Raw genomic sequence first — 19,381 nt, forward strand, 5'->3', positions numbered from 1 at the left:
ATTGCTTAATTTTTAGTTAAAGTATCATATTGTAAACACTCATGTTGGGTGTTATGATAGTCTATAAATCTGTAAAGTAACTGACAGATGCGAAAAAATCAAGTTAAGTAGAGGTGCAACGTATCACAAAATGGAAAAGCAAAGTGCAACTGTCGTAGGTGCGCGTTCCCGCGAGATGTATACAGGCACATCTCGCTGCTGGTCACGTGACACCGAAGCCGGAAGCAGACAGGCGTGAACCCTCTCGCGGCGCTTGCACACTCTCTGGCCACAGACCGAGCAGCTGTCAATGCACAGTACAGAGCGTCACGACAAGCAGGAGGCTTTGTGGAAGGACTGAGGATTTAAAATGCAGCTCAGGGACGATTTCTGTAGTTTAGCACATAGTCGTGTCGGGTCTCAACACGTCCACATCTAGCGTATGAGCAACGAGCCGACAGAGAGTGACTTTTCCTCGAGTGTTTTTTTTTTTTTTTTTTTTTTGAGTGTTGTCTGCTCTGCACTGTCCATCCGACAGGACTAGTCCAGACATGAGTAACGTTAATCTGATTTTTTGGGACCAGTTGCAGGCTGGCAGCTCCGAGGTGGACTGGTGTGAAGGCAATTACCTAATTTACCCCAGCATCGCTGAATTTTACAACACGGTCGGTTTGAACGTTAGCTAACGATGTGTGCTGTCTTTTTTGTTTTTGCATAATACAGTTATGTGTACAGTCACAGCTAACTGGACCTCAGCTTCCCTGCCTTTGTTTTTCTTTGTACTGCACTGCTTTCTTATTCGCAGGTTAGCCTGTAGCTAGCTGTGAGTTAAACTGACTTTGGGCAGTTTGGGCTGCTTCTCAGCTTCAGCATCTTGATGTGTAATGTTAGCATCAGGGTACAAATGTTGCTTGTCTTCATTTTCACTGGCTGCCAACTTTGTTAAAGGCCAGCGAGGCTCGCGCACTGATCAACTTTTTGACAAGCATGATGTCATTGAGCTGCACGATCGGCTCAACTGTGATGTATTTTTTTGCTCATAGCTTTTCCTTTGTTTATCATTTCAGATCAGCAACTTTTTGTTTTTTGTTTTGCCGCCCATATTAATGTGCTTGTTCCGCCAATATGCAACACATTTCAACAGTGGGATTTACCTCATATGGATTCTGCTAGTTGTGGTTGGTAAGTTGTGCGATGACCTTTTGACCTTCTGTGTTTCTGTTCAGCTTTATGGGTGACATTCATCATCTCAATTTCACTTCAACATCCCTCAGCTAACAAATCACATAACCAGTTATTATTACAGTTTGTACAGTGTAATGTGTCATCTCATGCATCTTTTATTGTAGCTTAAAACATCCTCCAATCTGCTGTAGTGTATAATTGTAATAGGCCTAATCTTATATGAGAAAATACACTACTGCTGAAACAATAAGCCTATTAATTAGTTTGACAGAAAATTAACAATGAACTCTTTAAAGGTCCAGTGTGTAGGATTTAGTGGCATCTAGTGGTGAGGTTGCAGAACTGAAACTTCTCCCATCTTCCAAGCATGTAGGAGAACTACAATGGCCAATGTGAGTGGCTTTATATAGAGCTAGTAGCCCCTTTTACACTGCTTCTTCAAAGTGGGAATTTCACACTGTTAAGGCGCCTTGACATTCTGTAGAAAAGGTACAATTTGGGAATTGGGGGACAGAGTTGTCTCGCCTTTATGCTGGCAGTGGTGGTCATAGCAGCGCCAAAACGAAAGGGACAGCCAGTAGGATGGGATCAGGTCACGGGTGTGATGTTTTGACAATGTGTTATGCTTGCAACCTACCGTGGGAGATTTAAAAAGTAGCTAAATGCAGTTGACAGCTAACTTGAAGAGGAACAGCAGCCAAAAATGTCTGCACATTGGGAAAACAATGAAGTTCTGGAGCTCATACCCTCCGAGCAATAGACGAGATAGGCCGCCGTGTAAAAGGGACTGTAAATGATTGTTATCGCCATGTTATGCCGTTGTTATTCTTTATAAAGCGCTGCCAACATGTATGACACTAGAGGCTGACACAGTTGTGTTACATGTCACGCCTCTTTTGATTTCATGCTGCCGGCATGTTATCTAAAATCGCACACTGGAGCGACATGATGCCGCCGACATTTAGTTCTGTGTAAAAATGCAATGGAGGCGTGAAGAAGGGACTTTGTAGCGGCCCTGTAGCAGCATCTCTGTGTAAAAGGGCCAGTGTTTGGTTTCTCTGTTCTGGGCTGCTGTAGAACAACATGTACTCCATGGAAGAGGCCAAGCTCCTTTATGTAGATTTACAGAGCTCATTCTAAGGTAACAATATAATGCTAATGAAAACATAGTTAAGAATATTATATACCACCTTTGCCATCAGATGGCCCTGATTCCTACACACTGGACTTCATTTTTAATGCAAAAATTCACTGGTTTTAGCCTCTCAAATGTGAACATCTTCCAGTTCTTGGAATCTTCTGTGACAGTAAACTGGATATTTGGGGTTTTTGGACTGTTAGTTGGACAAAACAAGCTATTAAAATATGTCACCGTGGTCTCTGGTTATTGTAAAAGTCATTCTTTAAGTATTTTCCAACAATATAGGGCTGGGCGATATGGAAAATATCAAATATTGCGATATTGTTGAAAAATACCTTCATCGGCTATTGGTGCTCTTACAAAAAAAGGACATTTGAATACAACTAAAGAGCTGTACATGAGTTATACATTCACTCTGTCAACTGTCCTCAGCCATAGCTTTAGGTTGCCCTGAATCACTTTACCCTCTTAGAAAAACATTTAATCATGACTGGGCTTATTCATTGGTGGGATGAATATGCCTATTGCCTAGATTTTATTTGATTTGACACAGTATGTCAGTCCTAAATGGGGCTACTGTATGTAAATAACAGAACAGTCCTAAAGAGATTACAGTGTCTTGTTCCCTTACAGCTGTTATGAAAGCACCCCGGCTGCACTGTCAGCACAGATAACCCGACAGACCTCCCAATGTTACAGAGAGGTGACTTTACTGGATGATAACTGAGTAGCTGTTGAATGGGATTTGCATAACTGAGCTTGAACTACGGGTCAGATGTGAAATGGGTCGCGTCTTCTCATTCTGGACTGTGTAGCTTTGTATTAATCTTGTCTTTTCATGTCAGAGTAGTCCCATGTCTCCTGTTCAACACCTGCTGCCTTCCAAACCAGTCATCAAAGTAATCATACATTTCTGTTCCATACCACAAATGCTCATATATGTGGCTTAGCAGCTCTTACTGCGGCCGTTGTAAAGAATCTGGTGGCTGTAAAACTTCAAAAACACAGCCGACAAGGGGACACATGGTTTCATCTCCACTGTCTCTGTAGCTGGGACGACCTTTGACCGCAGCAGAAAAACAACCCCATAGGTTCTAGTAGGAAAACAACACCTAGCTGCCTTTTTGGTTTTGGCCTCAGCTGTGTTCACATTCCTCTTTTTGTCCAACTAACAGTCCACAACCCCCAAATATTTAATCTACCATCATAGAGGACAGAATGAACTAGCTTATATACACATTTGGGAAGTTGGATCCAATTAATGTTTGTAGTAGTTGCTGATTAATGTTCTGTAGATCACTGATTGATTAATAATCGTTTCAGCTCTATCTCCATGAGAAAGTTAAGGTGGTCTCTGTTTTGACTGCCAGTGATATGCGAGCACGCTGACAGGTTGTCATGATTAGTAACTTCTGACTGGGAGCAGCACCCCCATTTGGATAAGTAGTCTGTTGAACTGTAGGAATCTCCTGTTATGACAACAGATTATTGTGATAACAGAAGGTCTGTTGGACCGTGATAACAGAGGGGCACTGACTGATCCATCCGTCCGCTGAATTTCAAAACTCCCAGTAGCAGTAACGCTGATTTCCAAGTAACTATTTGTAATTAACTTGTTTATTCCTGTGTCGCTCTTTGTTTAGAGCGGCGCAGGTTTCTTAAGCTGCTTTTGTGTTTGGCACTTGTAATCTGTTTAAACTGGTCTCATTTAGAGGTGACATTGGCGACTTTTCCCATTTGATCTATGGAAACAGGGACATGTCAGCTGTTCACTGGACAGTACACAGTTTTGACTGCTCATAGTGGCCCGCAAAGTTTTTAGCTCCTGATGCAAACTGTCCAGTCTTAACTAATATAACTCTTTGACTTAACTTCCAAATGGACATTATAGGATTTCACTGATCACCTTTGACACTCTTTATTGTGGCCTTGTTAACACACTGAACTGAACTACAGATGGTGTCTCTCTTCTGACAAACATTTGTGCTTTTCTTTGTGTCTTTCTTTCAGGTATTGGGTCGACGTATTTTCACGCCACCCTCAGTTTCCTTGGACAGATGCTGGACGAGTTGGCCATATTATGGGTGCTTATGTGTGCCATAGCCATGTGGTTTCCCAAGAGATACCTACCCAGGATGTTCAGGAGGGATCGGTATGTTAACTACACTGTTGGAAATAAGGTTTCCTCCTGAAGAGCTGAGGTTTTACCCAGAACCACTTGCTTCTCAAGAATCCTTTTTGGAGAAATTGTTCTTCAAGGGTTCTTGGTAAGACTAAGGGCTCATTTATGCTCAATGTTAGATACGTAGGTGGAGACGGACGGAGCCTTTTGTCCATACTCTGCATTCATTTAGTCCATATTTGTGCACATTTTCTGAAAGCTTATAGATACGGACAGAACGGAGCAGTACCATGAGACATCGTGGGGGCAGTGTAGTGTAGTTCAAGTGAGATAACATCGTAGGAGACGACAGAGAAATTTAAATGGTGGCGGAACAGAACAAATCAGTAATATATAATAATAAATAGTGAAAAGATATCTCCATCTGCATGCCAGGATGTATATCGTGGCCTCACAGACCACCACTGTCTGCCTTGGGTGGTGTTGGTGAAACTTTTGACTCTGCACTCCAGTGCCATTTATTGGGTACAACTGTGCCAACATAAAGGACGCATGGAAGTATGGGGACAGTAATGTTTACAATGTAGCTGATGTCTTTACCTTCGTCCCATGCCATTCAATAGCACATAGTGTGCTGAAATTCCAAAAGTCCACTGGTCAAGTCAAAATGATTGCAGGCGGCACATTCGCGTGCTGCGGCAGGTGCTCCATCCCCACTGAGTCCTTCGTTTCAGACCTCACCATGTGCCAGTGTCAAATGGTGCAAGTAGTTGCTTGTCTGTAGAACCTGTCATACCCCTATTCCACCAAAGAAGCTCTGGTTCTTGAACTGGTTCAGATCAGGACCAGCCCATGTTTCCACCAGCGCTGAGCAGGACCTTTGTAATTAAAGATGTGTCATCCTCAGAGGGCGTTACACAACGCACAGCAGAAGTGAACAGCACCAGATTGCACTGATAACCTGCAAGCTTTTGTTCTCACAGATGTTTGTTTCGTTATTGTTTATCCAAAAAACCCAACTGTTAATGAAACCACTGCATCCTCTTTTTTTCCCTAACAATTTCCAATTTGACTTCTCTGTTGTTGCCTTCTTCATCCTGTTTTTCCAACCTGTAAAATACTTCTGGTTATGAAAAATCTGTTGCTTTTTGGTTCCAGCTAAGACCCAAATTTTTGGTTTCCGAACCAAATTATTTTTGGTCAAAATTCTCTGGACAGTTCAAAATTAGGGGCAGGAACCAAGCGGAACCCATTCCATGCTGACAGAAGAGGGGTATCATCGGGGGTTCCGGGTGAAACCTTTTACAGATGGTTCCAAGTAAAACCATAATGTTGGGCTCTATGTAGATCCCTCTAAGAGATCCCAGGTGGAGCCATAATAAAAGGCTCTACCAGGAACCAAAAAGGATTCTGCTATCAGGACAAGCCAAAGAACCCTCTATGGTTCTACGTAGCACCTTTATTTCTAAGAGTGTACTGTAACTTTGTGTACACACAGCTGTAGGTGTTTGATGCAGCGGTAGTTGTGTTACACAAAATTAAAGACATGCTTTTACAATCAAACAAAAGAAATCACTGTGTTTTCTGTTTTGTTTTTTTTCCCTGTCTCTTTTCACATGAAATTAATTTCAAGGCGGACGCCCGTTTTATGTTGTATGTCAGGTAGACACACAATCAGTGTGGCCCACTGTAGGACATTGTTTTGTCACATGATGTGTCCCCACTGCTGTGACTGCCTGTTTAATAATAGGCCTGTCTGAGATAGCTGACACCAGTAAAAGCTGCATCACATGTCTTTACTTCTCTTTCCATTCTCACAGAGCCGTCATGGCTGCTCTTTCACTTCAGGCTGTCACTTAAAAATCCCCCCCCCGGTAGCTGAGTGATTCTTGTTTATTATCTGAATGTTACAGTGCTTTCTGGGAAGAGCTTTCAGATGTTCTGTCTGAGTTTCACAATTCTGCTCAGAGTGCAACATTGCTGCAACTTTTGTTTGTCTGATATGTTTTCCTTTTTCAATTTTAGGACAAGGTTCAAAGTGGTCATTGGCATCTTGTCGGGGATCACCACTGGGCTGGCCTTTGTTAAACCTGTCGTTAACTCATTGTCACTGATGACTCTGGGCATCCCCTGCACCGTGCTGCTCATTACCGAGCTTAAAAGGTTAGTGAAGAAACAGCAGAGGTGAGTGTGGGCAGGTCAATGTGATGCAGCGGCATTTAAGTCACAAAGTAGCTCCTAATATTTGATATGAGAAGAATGTTGAAGGTGCGGACTCATCTGATGGTTGCCGATCTCCTTAGGGGCTCAAATAATCTGCCGACAATGCAGCAGCAGATATCAATGACCATGTCAGTGGTTCAGTGTTGTCCAGTCAGTGAAATCTGTAATGGAAGTCATTACTTGGATTGTGTCCAGGGAAACAATGCAAAGATGTAGCTGCTGCAGTCGACAGTACATTAACATGTCACCTCTGGCCTTGTGTGCTTACGTATGACACGCTGTCTGTTCCCGGCTAATTATAGGACCTTATGATGTGAAAGAATGTTCCTGAAAACACACAACAAGCCACTCGTGCCCTTCTGTGTGTGTGTGTGTGTGTGTGTGTGTGTGTGTGTGTTGCCTTCTTCCGTCAAAGCAATGTGGGGCTGCTCTGTTGTTTCCGTTTCCCACATCCCTTACTCACCACCGTCAGTCTTGAAACCTTAAGTCATCCATTGTTCAACCTGTTAGTTATTCCTCACATTACTGAAAGTGCCAGTCATCTGTCGAGGCTGCTTGTTTTTGTTCTGCTAAGTGGGAAGAGCATTCCTGTGGCCCTGGCCGACGGACTTTTGCCCTCAGAAACGACAGACTTATTTGTTGTTTGCTTTTTTTTTTTTACAGTATGGCTGTCAGCCAAGTCACTTCCAGTTGAACAAGAACAGCTTGTCCTGTGTATAGGACATTCATCACAAATATTACTGCCGAAGCAAAAATACCAGTCATAGTTGTGCTGTAATAGCTGAGTTGTTCATGAAGGAGAGTAGTGAGACAAACCAAAGTGATTATGTCTGAAAACTGGTTCTGTGCATGAGAGAGCTAAGGTTACAATAAATTAATATTAAGTTTACAATATTAATTTCATTATTGAATTCTATATTCTGGGCGGGGCAACACAATGGTTTGAGTTGAAGGTGTGAGAAAGAATAGTATCAGTAACATTGTTAACACTGTGCTACATTACAGAGAAATACAAACCGTACTAATGAACCTTCATTAATATAGGCCTATATTTTATCTACAAGTGCACGTCACACACTGAGCGAGCCGCCTGTTAATGACGCTGTGGGCAAAGCAGTAATGATTGTGCTAAGTGGCTAATGGGCATGTAGCTACTTCCATGTTTCAGATGATACGTCATGTTTGTAGTCGACCAATGAAGATGAGTTCACCTTGGGTTCGTCCTTCACCTTCTCAAAATGATCCCACACTTTGGATTTCCTGTCCGACATGTTATTAACTAGCCTGTGCAATAACCGCAGGTACCAGCCCTGGAAATTAACCTGACTCCTGTCTGACTGCTGAGCGTGGACACTTACTGTGTCTGTCCTTTCAAATTAAAGTCCCACATGGTCCAGTCATATAATTTTGATTTTTTTTTTTTTTTTTTTGACATGACACAGCTCCTGATAGAGTTTTAATGGGTTTTTTTGTCGTTGTTTTGTTTTTCTATGACTGAGCAACCAATGAAATCTTGCTGACTAATGACCTTTCTGGTCAACTAACGTTTGGTCGACCGTTAGGGGGCAGCTTTAGCATACAGGATGATTCTGGTTTACTACAACTCGTGTCTTATTTTCATAGTTTTGCCATCATTTCCTTTCTGTCGTAACAATATTGGATGACACTATATTTGGATAGTCCACCTATAGATAGTTTAGTAACATTTCAACAGCTTATTTGTTGAGATTCAACAATTCAGCATTTTCACTTTGTCCGTAGATGTCTATCTATAAAGTATATCTAACAATTCACCACATATTCTCAGAAAACTGTAGTTGAACTTGAATTATTCACTTAAAGCGACACTTACCTTTCTGGAAATTTTTGCTTTTTTTGTTTAGGTTAATTGCTATTAATAAGCTGATGGCACACTAAAATGTAAGTGAATTCCACCAGAGATAAAAACTCATAATTATATCATCCTCATATGGTTCTAAGAAAACTCTGACCAATCACGTGGAGGCCTCTGACTGACGTAACCGCTCGCGTAACATCTCTTCACAGACAACACAGCATCCAGTTGCTAATGGCTAACGTTAGCCTACTGTATTGTAGCCTCTGATACATTAACGTTATCTTCCTTGTGCGTTTCTACTTACTAGCAAAGTTAACGCTACTATCTAACATTAGCACTGTAACCTTATTCTAAAACTCATCAGTCATCACTGACTCCGGTTGAGTTTTAAAACTCCGGGGTTGCGTTTGACTGTCTTGGGTGTAATGTTACACTCGCTCTCCTCTTCTGTGTAGCTAACGTTACCTTGCCAACACCTACGTCTATCATAGACATAATGAGGACGTAATGGAGGGGGGGGGGTTGGGACTTTGGAGGGAGGCAGGAGTTGTGTATGTTCAAATTTTTTCTAAGTGCTGTGTGAAATGCCAGAAAGGTAAGAGTTGCTTTAAGTTCAACAACAGGTTCGATTATTCTGAGAACGTGTAGATATGTTTATGAACTGTCACATATACTCTAAAGATCATCTGTTAAACATTTACAGAATAAAGAGAAACAGTGGGATTGTTGAGTCTCAACTAAAAGCTACTGAAATGTTACAAATACTCTGTAAAATATCTGCAGGCGGACTATCCAAACAGTGTTGCCCAACATTGTAACTCATCAAGTTTGTTAGAGATCTTTGAACGTGTTGACCTCGCTAAAAGTTTGATAGGGTGAGAAGTGCAAGTATAGTCAGACGATCATTTTGAACATATTTGGAAGTAAAGCATATTTTGTAAAGACAACATATTTGAACCAATATTGAAAGTTAAAATAGGGGTGTTTAAAAGCTATCTCTGTCTTCCACTGTCTCTTCTTTACCATTCTCTGCCTGCATTTTTACTGTGACCTATAAATACATCAATGTAGGAATCTTGGCAAAATTTTCGTGAACAGAAACGGAGAAATGTACCCAAACTATTTGTTGTACACACCCGTCATACTGTAGTTTACAGACAGCCTCCCTGATGCAGCTTGATCAACCGTACAGCTGTGCGTAAACACGTTTTCCCAGTGCACTGAGGGATAATTACCAACATCGAGGGGATGCTCACGTTCAGTTTTACCTCACAATAAAGATGTTAAGATAATCCAGCTTGTTTACAGCCAGTCTGACGGCTCGTTTCCTGTCGGCTCAGACTCATGTATGTATGAGCAATACAACATGACTTGTTATTATTCATTGTTCATTGTATTACTCATTGTTTAATAGAGCACTGGCATCTCAAATGGAAGCTAAGCATTTATATTATTAAAACCAATGAATGAAGACCACCAGCGTCGTTGAGAAATCCTATGCTGATCCTATGGAGCCTCTTCCTTTCTTTTCCCCTGGGTGAGAGAAGCATCTCAGCAGTGCTCCACCCCAGATAGACAGACTGTCCTTTCCTTTACTTATCACCGCCTCCCACAGTCAAACTTTCTATCACACTCATGAGCCCTTGCGTCTTTAAGGAGAAGTCCTTGTTTCATGTCATGTGTCTTATCTGACATGCTTCTGTTTGAGCTGATAGGCACCAGATATCCAGCTGTGCGGCGATGGATTTGTCTTATGGCAGTTGCACTGTATGTAAAGGCAGTAACCGAGCCTATAGCTGGCTTAGTGCAGTCCCCGAGGCACAGCTCTCATGTGAATATAACCGATCGAAACACTTAACAATATAATAGAATATTGATGGCAGTTTAATGGCCTATTTCCCTCTGGAAAGTTGTATCATTGGTCATCTATTTTTGTACTTCCTGTTGCTGATGAGCAGCCATGACACCACTTATATCTGCCCCCTCTGTGGTCCAATTATGTAACATATACTGACATGTTTCCAGTTTGGTTCATTCATTGACTTTCTTCACATAATGTGAGGCTGTGTCTTTTGAAAGAAGACAAAACACAGTCTTTGTCATGACGCACATTGTACTCAGAGGTTTTGCTGCCATAGCGTTGCTTATGGTGGTCAGTATGAGTTACAAAACCATATCTAACGTTTACCAACATTTCTGAGACATTTCACTGACTGTATGACTTTTCTCTACAACTATTGAGCTTCATTTAAGCATTGAAACGGCACTCATCAATATTTTCTATGTAAACAAAGGATCAGTTGACGACATGTAATGTGATAGTGGTCATTGTGGGAATGTGAAGGAATTTTACTTGCAGTGATAAAGCTCAACAGTGTGATATGTCGTATTACCAGGATGTAAATCACCAGTTTAATCACGATTCAATATTATATTGATTCTTTGGACAACTATGTCATATTTGCAGATGTTACAAAGTCTGCCACAAGACCATTTTGAGTCGTTGTGATATAGGGCCCTGCGATCAATAAGAGACGATATCATATGCCCATTTAACACAGTCGGTTACAGAAGTACCTGCCAACCCTGATCCTTTTTTGCTTTTGGCCATAAAAGATAAGTGCAGTTAAGTTTACTTTAAATTGACTCCATTAACACACAAAGAACAGCTCGTGGAGTAAGTCAGCCTTCAGGGCTTTCTGCCAGAAAACACTGTGAAAGAAATGTTTCATTTGAACCCAAACCATCATCTTTTTCCTAAACTTCTCGAAGGCAAACTTCCTTTAACAGCCATAAAACATGGATTAACAGCAACATCACTTAACAAAAGTATAATATTCGCCTTAATAATAGCTGTAAAGGTTTATTGACAAAAGTGTTTTTGCTTGTTACCTTTTATCAGGTTGAGCACTTTTACATTGCATAAATCAGCCTAGCAACTCTACTCGTAGCTTCACAAATTACACATACTATTTATGATTTTTCTTACTCATCTCTTACATCTCTCAACTGAGCAGCATGGTTGACTTTTAGCCTGCAAACACGTTATTTCAGCTAAACATTGTTTAATAAAAGCAGCCTAGGCAGGTGCTTTGTGTTTTATCTTATAACGGCATTGTTTACACAAGGCATATGCTTTGTCTGTTGACCCGTATTTTCTCTGAAATTGAAAACATTTCCACACTGCTGATTAATTTTCAAGTTAATAACGTTATGTTTATCTCTTGGCTGCTTGCCACTGTCTGCCTGCTGCTGTTTGACTCTGTGTGACAGAGTTTCAAAATGGAGGCGTAACCCAAAGATGGTGATATGGAGCAATGTTTTCACTTTGCATCAATGATATATCATTGAATCGATATATCGATGCAGATCGATTGATTGTTACACCCCTAGGTATTACCGCCATTTTTGTTGTTTTTACAAATTACATTATTTATCCTGATTTTGGTGCTTTTTAAATGAAGATGACAATTTTAAAACAAATGTTATACTTGTTAATTGTTAAATGCAAAACATAGTGGAGCGGCAAGTGAGACTAAAACCAAGTGCTTTAAATGAGAGTGAATGTTGAACTCATTCATGTTAATGCAAAGCAACTGTTGGCTAATACATTTGCATTAACAACTTTATAAGGTGATAAAAAGCTCCATAAGTTAGCTTTAAAATGGCAAAATGTCTTTACTGTTCTTTCCACTGTCACAGAGACGTCATGGCCGCTCACTCACTGTAGACCAGCAGTTTCCATGGCCTCTGCAGCTGAGAGATGCTTCTTGTTTATTGAAATCTTACTATGTTGTCATACTTTATGCAAAATGTTTGCGTCATTCCAACATTTCCTTTCACCTTGAAACAATGGCAACTCAAATTAAAGGCTCGTAAAATACTATGACTTCATGAAATGCCCAGTCATAAGGGAAGGTGACACACTGTCTCACAGTGACTAAACAGTTGCATCATCAGCACAGTTCGGTCAGGCCTCCTTGCCCCTGTCTTTGTTTTGGCCTCAGCCAGCAGCAGGGCTCTAACTGGTATGTCTAAGGAGGACACTACTAAGAATAGTTTTATCAGCCGCATGTTGGATTAGCACATGTCTCTGTAGGTCAGTGGAGTGTCCACTCTGAGATATGTGTGCAGAGACCAGAATGCCTCGGACAGTTCTGTCAGGCTCCAAAAAGAAAGAGAAGATAATCCCCTCATCTAAAAATAAATGTGCTAACATATAATTTGTCTTCCTGGTATGAACATATTTCAGTTGTAACTATAGCACCCTAGCTAAGAGTGGACATCACAGGCAGTAAAATCATTACAAAACCTCATAACAAGCAGGGGGGATTTGTACACAACCAAAACTGGACACAGTGCCCAGTGTATTCTGAGAGAGACATCCTCACCCTATGGTCGTTAATTATTGCTGTTTTGGAGTCTTAAAGCTCGGGTAGGCAGAAAGAAACCCAGCATAATTCAAAATTACATCCTTCTCCTCCTCTCTGTCCTACCAGACGACCTTGGGCATATGCACGCACTTCATTCAGTAACCCAGTGTTTTACATGCATTGCTTTATTTGGTCTTTTTGCAGTGTACAGTTGGATGCAACACATTCGCTCAGATCCTCCTCCCTCTGCTCTTTCTCCCTGTTAATCAGATGACAAATGAGACAAGAATTAGCACGCTAACGTTAGCCACCCCACCATCCCTTCACCTTGCTCCCCACTGATGTGGAGTGTTTCCACAGGAGGAGAGCAGGCCGCAGCTCAAGAGATGGACTCTCGGACGGTGTCTGTAGCAGCTTGAATTCAGCTAGCGCAAACCCCCCAGCGCTGGGTGACACACCGGGCTGGTGGCCAGGGGAGTCGGGGTTGTCCAGTCGCATGGCGCTGGGTTTCAGGTTGCTGCAGCCACTGACTGGCGACCCCAACTCCAGAGGTGCTGCCTGCTCTCCTCACTGCAAGCTGGTCTGTAGCGGTGGGGAGTGAAGTGAAGGACAAACCGTGATCTGAGGCTCTAACGATAGCTACATTAATGTGGACATGAAGCCGCAGCCTTGAGCGTTTGTCTCCAGTAATCAGAAAGCTAAACTATTAGCAACAACTTATCTCAGTCTCTGAAATGCTTGCAGATATATTGACATGTTTTATTTCGTTTATTGTCACACTCTCTTTTAGACTGCGTGAAATTGCTTCTCTTTCACTTTGAGACTTGCCCATCAAAGACGGCAAAAAATGTCTTATTTGGGATTTTTTGGGGGGGGTTTGTGACATAAAATGAAAACATACTACGTTAGGCGTTATGTGTAAGTTCGATTATTTCTCAGCTGTCAAAACTTGTGTGAACTTGTGTGTGTTTTCACAGTTGTTCATGTTTCTCAGTGCTCTGTTTCGTCATTGCAGGTGTGAAAACCCACGTGTGTTCAAGTTGGGTCTGGTCTCAGGGATCTGGTGGGCACTGGCTCTGCTTTGTTGGATCAGTGACAGGATATTCTGTGAGATGTGGTCATCTGTCAACTTTCCCTACTTACACTGTGCTTGGTAAGCTCAAAAAAGACTCAGAAAACTTACTGTAGTGTGGACGATTATAGGGGTCAGAATAATGGCTACTCTTTTGACATTAGTTAGGTTACTATTATCAAAACTTCTGCTGTTACACTACAAAAAGCTTTTATCAGGTCATTTCTGTCTATATTTAAATGAATACTTCACCAGCAAATGACCATATGTATATCAATTACTCATGCTGTGAATAACTCTACATACAAATGGTAATTTTGCGGGTGATGTATTCCTCTAACAAAGTGAGTTTTTAGAGACTCAAATAACAGAGGCAGCACCCGGATATATTTAGCGACCCATTTCTCAGGCAGTTCACTCATTCATCCAAACTCCTCTTGCTGTTACAGGCACATCCTCATTTGCCTGGCTTCCTACTTGGGTTGCGTTTGCTTCGCCTACTTCGACGTCGCGACCGAGGCCCCGGAGCGAGGACCGGTCATCATGTTCTGGCCCAACGAGAAATGGGCCTTCATCGGCGTGCCCTACATTTCCTTCCTCTTCCTCCACAAGAAGACTGCCATCAAGGTCACATAAGGGGACTCAAGTGTGCTGCTCTGCTGGTCGTGCTTTAACACTTCTCAGCAGGATGTGTCTGAACAATACGGCATCTCTGCGGCCACTTGTGACCAGGTGATGTAGGTGATGCACGTTGTGGCCAACTGTGAGGATTTATGTTGTCCTTTTTCCATCCCTGTCTGGTGTCATTACACAACAGTATTTATGCAACTCTGTCAAAGAACAAAAGGTGTTACAAAATTAGTCTAACATGACGATGAAAGGGTGACTTTTTAAACAACACAGTATCAAAGCCAAGAAACCTTAACAGTGTTAAAAACATACTCTCAGGCTTTGTTTATGAGATCATGTCAGTATTAGTATTATGCATTTCAGGCTTCTTTAATAAGAAGAAGGTTTTGTACATTTTGTAGTAACTCGGAAAACCTCATTATAAAGCGTTGTATTGCCTTTATAAACATAAGTATAGCATCTCATAGGTGCAGTCTGGCCATTATGAAATCATATTTAGAAACAATAAAGCACTGGATTCACTGACTGTGATTAATGCATAATGCATTAATGCTTCATATTATATTGCTTAGCCGATCTAACTATGCTCAGTGAATCAACAAGCTGGTTCATAAGATGCCACAGAAGTGTTACAAGTATTTCACACCGAGCCTTATGTGTTTTTAAATGCATAATGGATTCAGGCTGTCGTGCCTGCCCTCTTTGTGGACGGGCGTTTTGTATTTGAAATGCCAGAAACACACAGGCCAGTCGCTGGAAGAAATGTTGGCATTGTACATTTCTGCGAACCACAAATAGGTTACATTTCATACATATTGTGTCAACGTTTCTAAAGTGAGGTAGTGTATTAGCTGACTTTGTCTGGAGGTGGATGGGGTGTCACCTACAGTATGTGGCACTCTTTTTAGGCACCAAACATGGGTGTTTTGTAGCAACCCGTCGCTGTTTTTCTTGCGGCTTTTTAGACATGAAAAGCAGTGGTTTTTCCAGCAGAGATACTGCCACAAACAGCATGTATTTTAAGCCAAAACATGATCTTTTACCAACCATAACCAAATAGTTTTTGTGCCTAAAACTGCCCACATGTTGTTCAATGTACAATGCCAACATTTATCCTGGGATTGAGCCGCACACACGCAAAACGTTTCTCTCTGTTCTGGGTGTATTATGTTATGCTTCCAGCATGCTATTGTGATTTTAAAAGGTAGTATAAGAGAAATGTGTTTAATATACTTCTGTATTAGTTGTGTTAACTAACAATGTTATATGCAGTTATTTTCCAAGGAAAAGCATATCATTCATATTTTACTGAGTGAACAGGTACCCTTCGACATTGGCCAAAAACCCAAATTAAAAAGAAACAAAAAAGAATGTGAAATCAAAATGTATTTAAATATGATTGACTAGTCAAGGAGATAATTATATGTTTTGCACAAAATGAAGATGGTTCTCAAAGCCGTTGGCTAAATGCACACTGCGATGATAATAGCAATACTCAAAACTTTGCTTCATGAACATCTTCGCATACTAAACATTTCACGGCAGATTTTTTTTTGTTTGTTTGTTTGTTGTTTGTTTTACAGGATGTCTCAGCTCTTAAACTTCTCTTCAGGGTTATTTATTCCAGGCTCAGTATTTTAGACTTTGTGCTACATATTATTGAAAACTGTGCAAAAGCCTTAATCAAACAGAAGCAAATGAAGGTACATTGTGTTCTTGTGTGATGTATTGGAAACTGTTTGCTCTAAAAAGGGGAAATGCAGTGTAATGATTACGTTACATAACTGGGAATAAGGTTTTGGTTAAGATGTGGGTCGGATTAGGCTTTATTAGCTCTGACCTGAAAACCTCATCTAACTTATCAGTGTTCTTTTGGCAGGACTGAATAGAAATTCTGTAGAAATATAAAAGGGAAGTACGCTGGGTGTTGCAAAACACTAACCCTAAACGACAAGGATCACCAAAGCTTTTTTTTTTTCACCACAAACCATTGTTTTAAAAGTTGTTTTTAAAAACTGCCTCAAGCTGTGTTAACGATTATTATTTGACTCCCGTCCTCATGGAGAGGCTTCTGGGAACGCCGACTCGCGCACGCACGCAGGGTCAAATGAAGGATCATGATTTAGAAAAAAGGAAGAAAAAAAAGCTATTTTTGTGAGATGCTGAAATATTTTGTTGAATCCAAAACAATATTTTTCTAAGTGAAGTGCAGCCAAAATGAAAGGGTGAGTGGTTTTTGATATTGCATGATTACTACCTTTGTATTGCCAAACTGTTTTTTTTTTTTTTTTTTTTTAGTTTTATCTCCAGGAGGAATTTTGGAGTCAGTACTGACAATGTGATAAAAAAAAAAGCTGTTGTCGTGCCCAATAATACTTTTCATTTTCAGTCCATGGCGGACTGTGTGTATGAATCACCCTCAGATACAGCCGTTGGTGTGAACAGGACGGCCTGTTTAATGCTGCCCTCTGCATTATGATGTTTGTCTTGGCATGAGGTATGATTATGATCTCATAACGATGAGTCAAGTCTCTTTTTTTTTTCTTTTATTAGTAGACTTACATGTGTATATAATCTCAGTTTTTCTCTGCCTGCATTGACAATACAGACGAACTGCACAGAAATATTTATTTTCATAATTTATCCTGTTTTGTAAACAAATATTTGTAATAGATTAGTACTTATTTTATTTTATGCAATAAACCAAGCCAATATTCAAAATGACTGCCAGTGTTTATTTTAGTTTATTTTATTTTTTTACAAATCACACACAATATTATTTTGGAATGATGCATGTATCAAAAATATTCTTTCATGTTTAATTTGACATTTTGTAGCTTTTTGTCTCTCATGTATTGAGTTACTGTGAAACAGATGACACACTGTTTTTCCACCAGGGGGCAAAGTTTCTCCTCATCCATTATTTTATTTCTCTCAGCACTGACAAAGACTCCAAAAATACTTCTATCTGTGTAGGAAAATTAAAGTAATTGATTAAAGTGATTGAATTAATATCCAGAACCACCACGGTCCTGCACAGCAGACTGACCAGGGTGTTAGATATACAGATTTTTGGGCATACAGTGGACAAATGAATCAGTAGTGTGTGTATGCTGGCTGCTGAGGTTAAAGCATGTAAGTCTATAGAGTATCAAGGGCTGCTATGATATACATCAATGTCCTTATTTTCCTAGGGTACAGTCATCTTATCTATTGTACATTTTAACTTTGCGATTTTATTAAAGGTCAAAATCCAGGATGAACTCAAAGAGAGACTCGCTGTGTACCTCGTTTGTAAATGTATCTTCTTTGCAGCTGTGAAGCCTTTAAACAGCAGCCTGCATTCATTAAGAGTAAAGGATGAATTGCCCTTTAGAAGACAAAGAGATTGATTTGGATCGTAGCTCAAACCCAGTCAAATCTGATGAAGAATCATTAACAAATCTCCAGAGAGTAGCAATGAGAGGACAGTCCCAAAACATATGTAAAAAATATCCCTGGATCATTTATAGAACAGGAAGTTCAGTTCAGTAAAGTTCAGACAACTTTATTTATCCCAGAGGCACAATTCAGTTTCACAATCTAACCCAGACCATACAACAACTCACAGGCAGAAACAAGCAGCCATCAGCAGTAATAATATGTCAGACAGATCGATACATGGGCAAAAGATACACTGGCACTTTGTGTGGTCCCATGCATACTGACTCACACGAGGACTGGGCAAAGAATAGTAACTAGATGCATTTAATGATGTCTATAAATCGTAGCATAGACCCTATGAAGAAATGTAAAACATAAAGCTGCTTTAATTCTATGCTGGGGTTCATTCTGCACATCATGGTGGATATATAATCTAAATCCTAAAATATGGAATTTTTTAAAAAGCCTGAGATGCTCTACAAGAGAATGTAAAACAAAAAAGTATCATGGTACAGTATAGTAATATAGTCACTGCTGAGCACCACGAATTAGATATGTAATGTCTGTGTCACAATTTCAACTCTTTGGGCAGGCTTATTTTGTCATAAAAATGTTCAATATTAGGCCTATATAAATTTAAGATATAAAAGGAAACTAAGAATTATAATGAGGTGCTGATCTCTGGCAGCAGACTTGATTTTGTTGATCGTGAAGAAGACCCAAAGACTGAAACGTCATCAAAATAAAAGAAATGCGATGTGGAACCAGAGTGAGCGACCCTTGTTTTCTACAATCAATATTATATAAATACCTGCAACATTATAAAATGAAAAAATGTGAAATAGCCTGCTTATTTTTTTTTTTTTACAAGTTATTATTGCAGATCTTTTTTTAGTCTACAGGCAACCAGAAGTTTTTTTTTTTTATTTAATTTTTTTCCATTTTTTATTCTTATTTTCTATGTTATTATTTTTATTCTTTTGTTTGTACTTTTTATTATTTTATATCCCTTTATGAAATAAAAGTGTTTTTAAGAAAAATAAACTGCATTTATATAGCAACTTTTGTACAAGAAATGCAGCATTAAGTGCAGTACAATAAGGGCATTGTAAGCACACATGAAAATAGACAGAATGAACATAAAACAGACAAGGCAATCCAATATATAAGGACATTTAAAGATAATTTAAAACATGAATTAACTGATTTGAAAAATTAATTTAAAGGTGGTGGTGATTTGAGACACAAAGACTGGAAAATAAAAGACATTTTAAAACAAAAAAAATAAGATCAGCCAAAATAAAGTCTGCTATAATGAAAAGAGGCAGGATTAAATATCAGGGTTCCTTTTAATTATTGTTTTACATGTTTACACCTGATTATTTATTCCATTATG

General features: G+C 40.0%; 1 protein-coding gene across 1 annotated transcript; it reads left to right on the forward strand.

Annotated features, from left to right (window-relative positions):
• Positions 1-256: 256 nt before the first annotated feature.
• acer2 (alkaline ceramidase 2) lies at positions 257-17,286 on the forward strand. Its single transcript, XM_050044042.1, has 6 exons — positions 257-644; positions 1,047-1,161; positions 4,316-4,457; positions 6,453-6,590; positions 13,876-14,013; positions 14,382-17,286. The coding sequence occupies exons 1-6, from the start codon at positions 531-533 to the stop codon at positions 14,566-14,568; spliced, it is 834 nt and encodes a 277-aa protein (XP_049899999.1). The 5' UTR covers positions 257-530; the 3' UTR covers positions 14,569-17,286.
• Positions 17,287-19,381: the final 2,095 nt, after the last annotated feature.

Source organism: Epinephelus moara, chromosome 5, assembly GCF_006386435.1.
Source record: "Epinephelus moara isolate mb chromosome 5, YSFRI_EMoa_1.0, whole genome shotgun sequence".
Lineage (NCBI taxonomy): Eukaryota > Metazoa > Chordata > Actinopteri > Perciformes > Serranidae > Epinephelus > Epinephelus moara.

Excerpts from the sequence above, each read along its gene's own strand:
- acer2 (XM_050044042.1), top strand. The coding sequence starts at position 531 with ATGAGTAACGTTAATCTGATTTTTTGGGACCAGTTGCAGGCTGGCAGC. Across the intron at positions 4,458-6,452 it reads AGGATGTTCAGGAGGGATCG|GACAAGGTTCAAAGTGGTCA; the intron begins GTATGTTAACTA and ends TTTCAATTTTAG. Across the intron at positions 6,591-13,875 it reads CTCATTACCGAGCTTAAAAG|GTGTGAAAACCCACGTGTGT; the intron begins GTTAGTGAAGAA and ends TCGTCATTGCAG.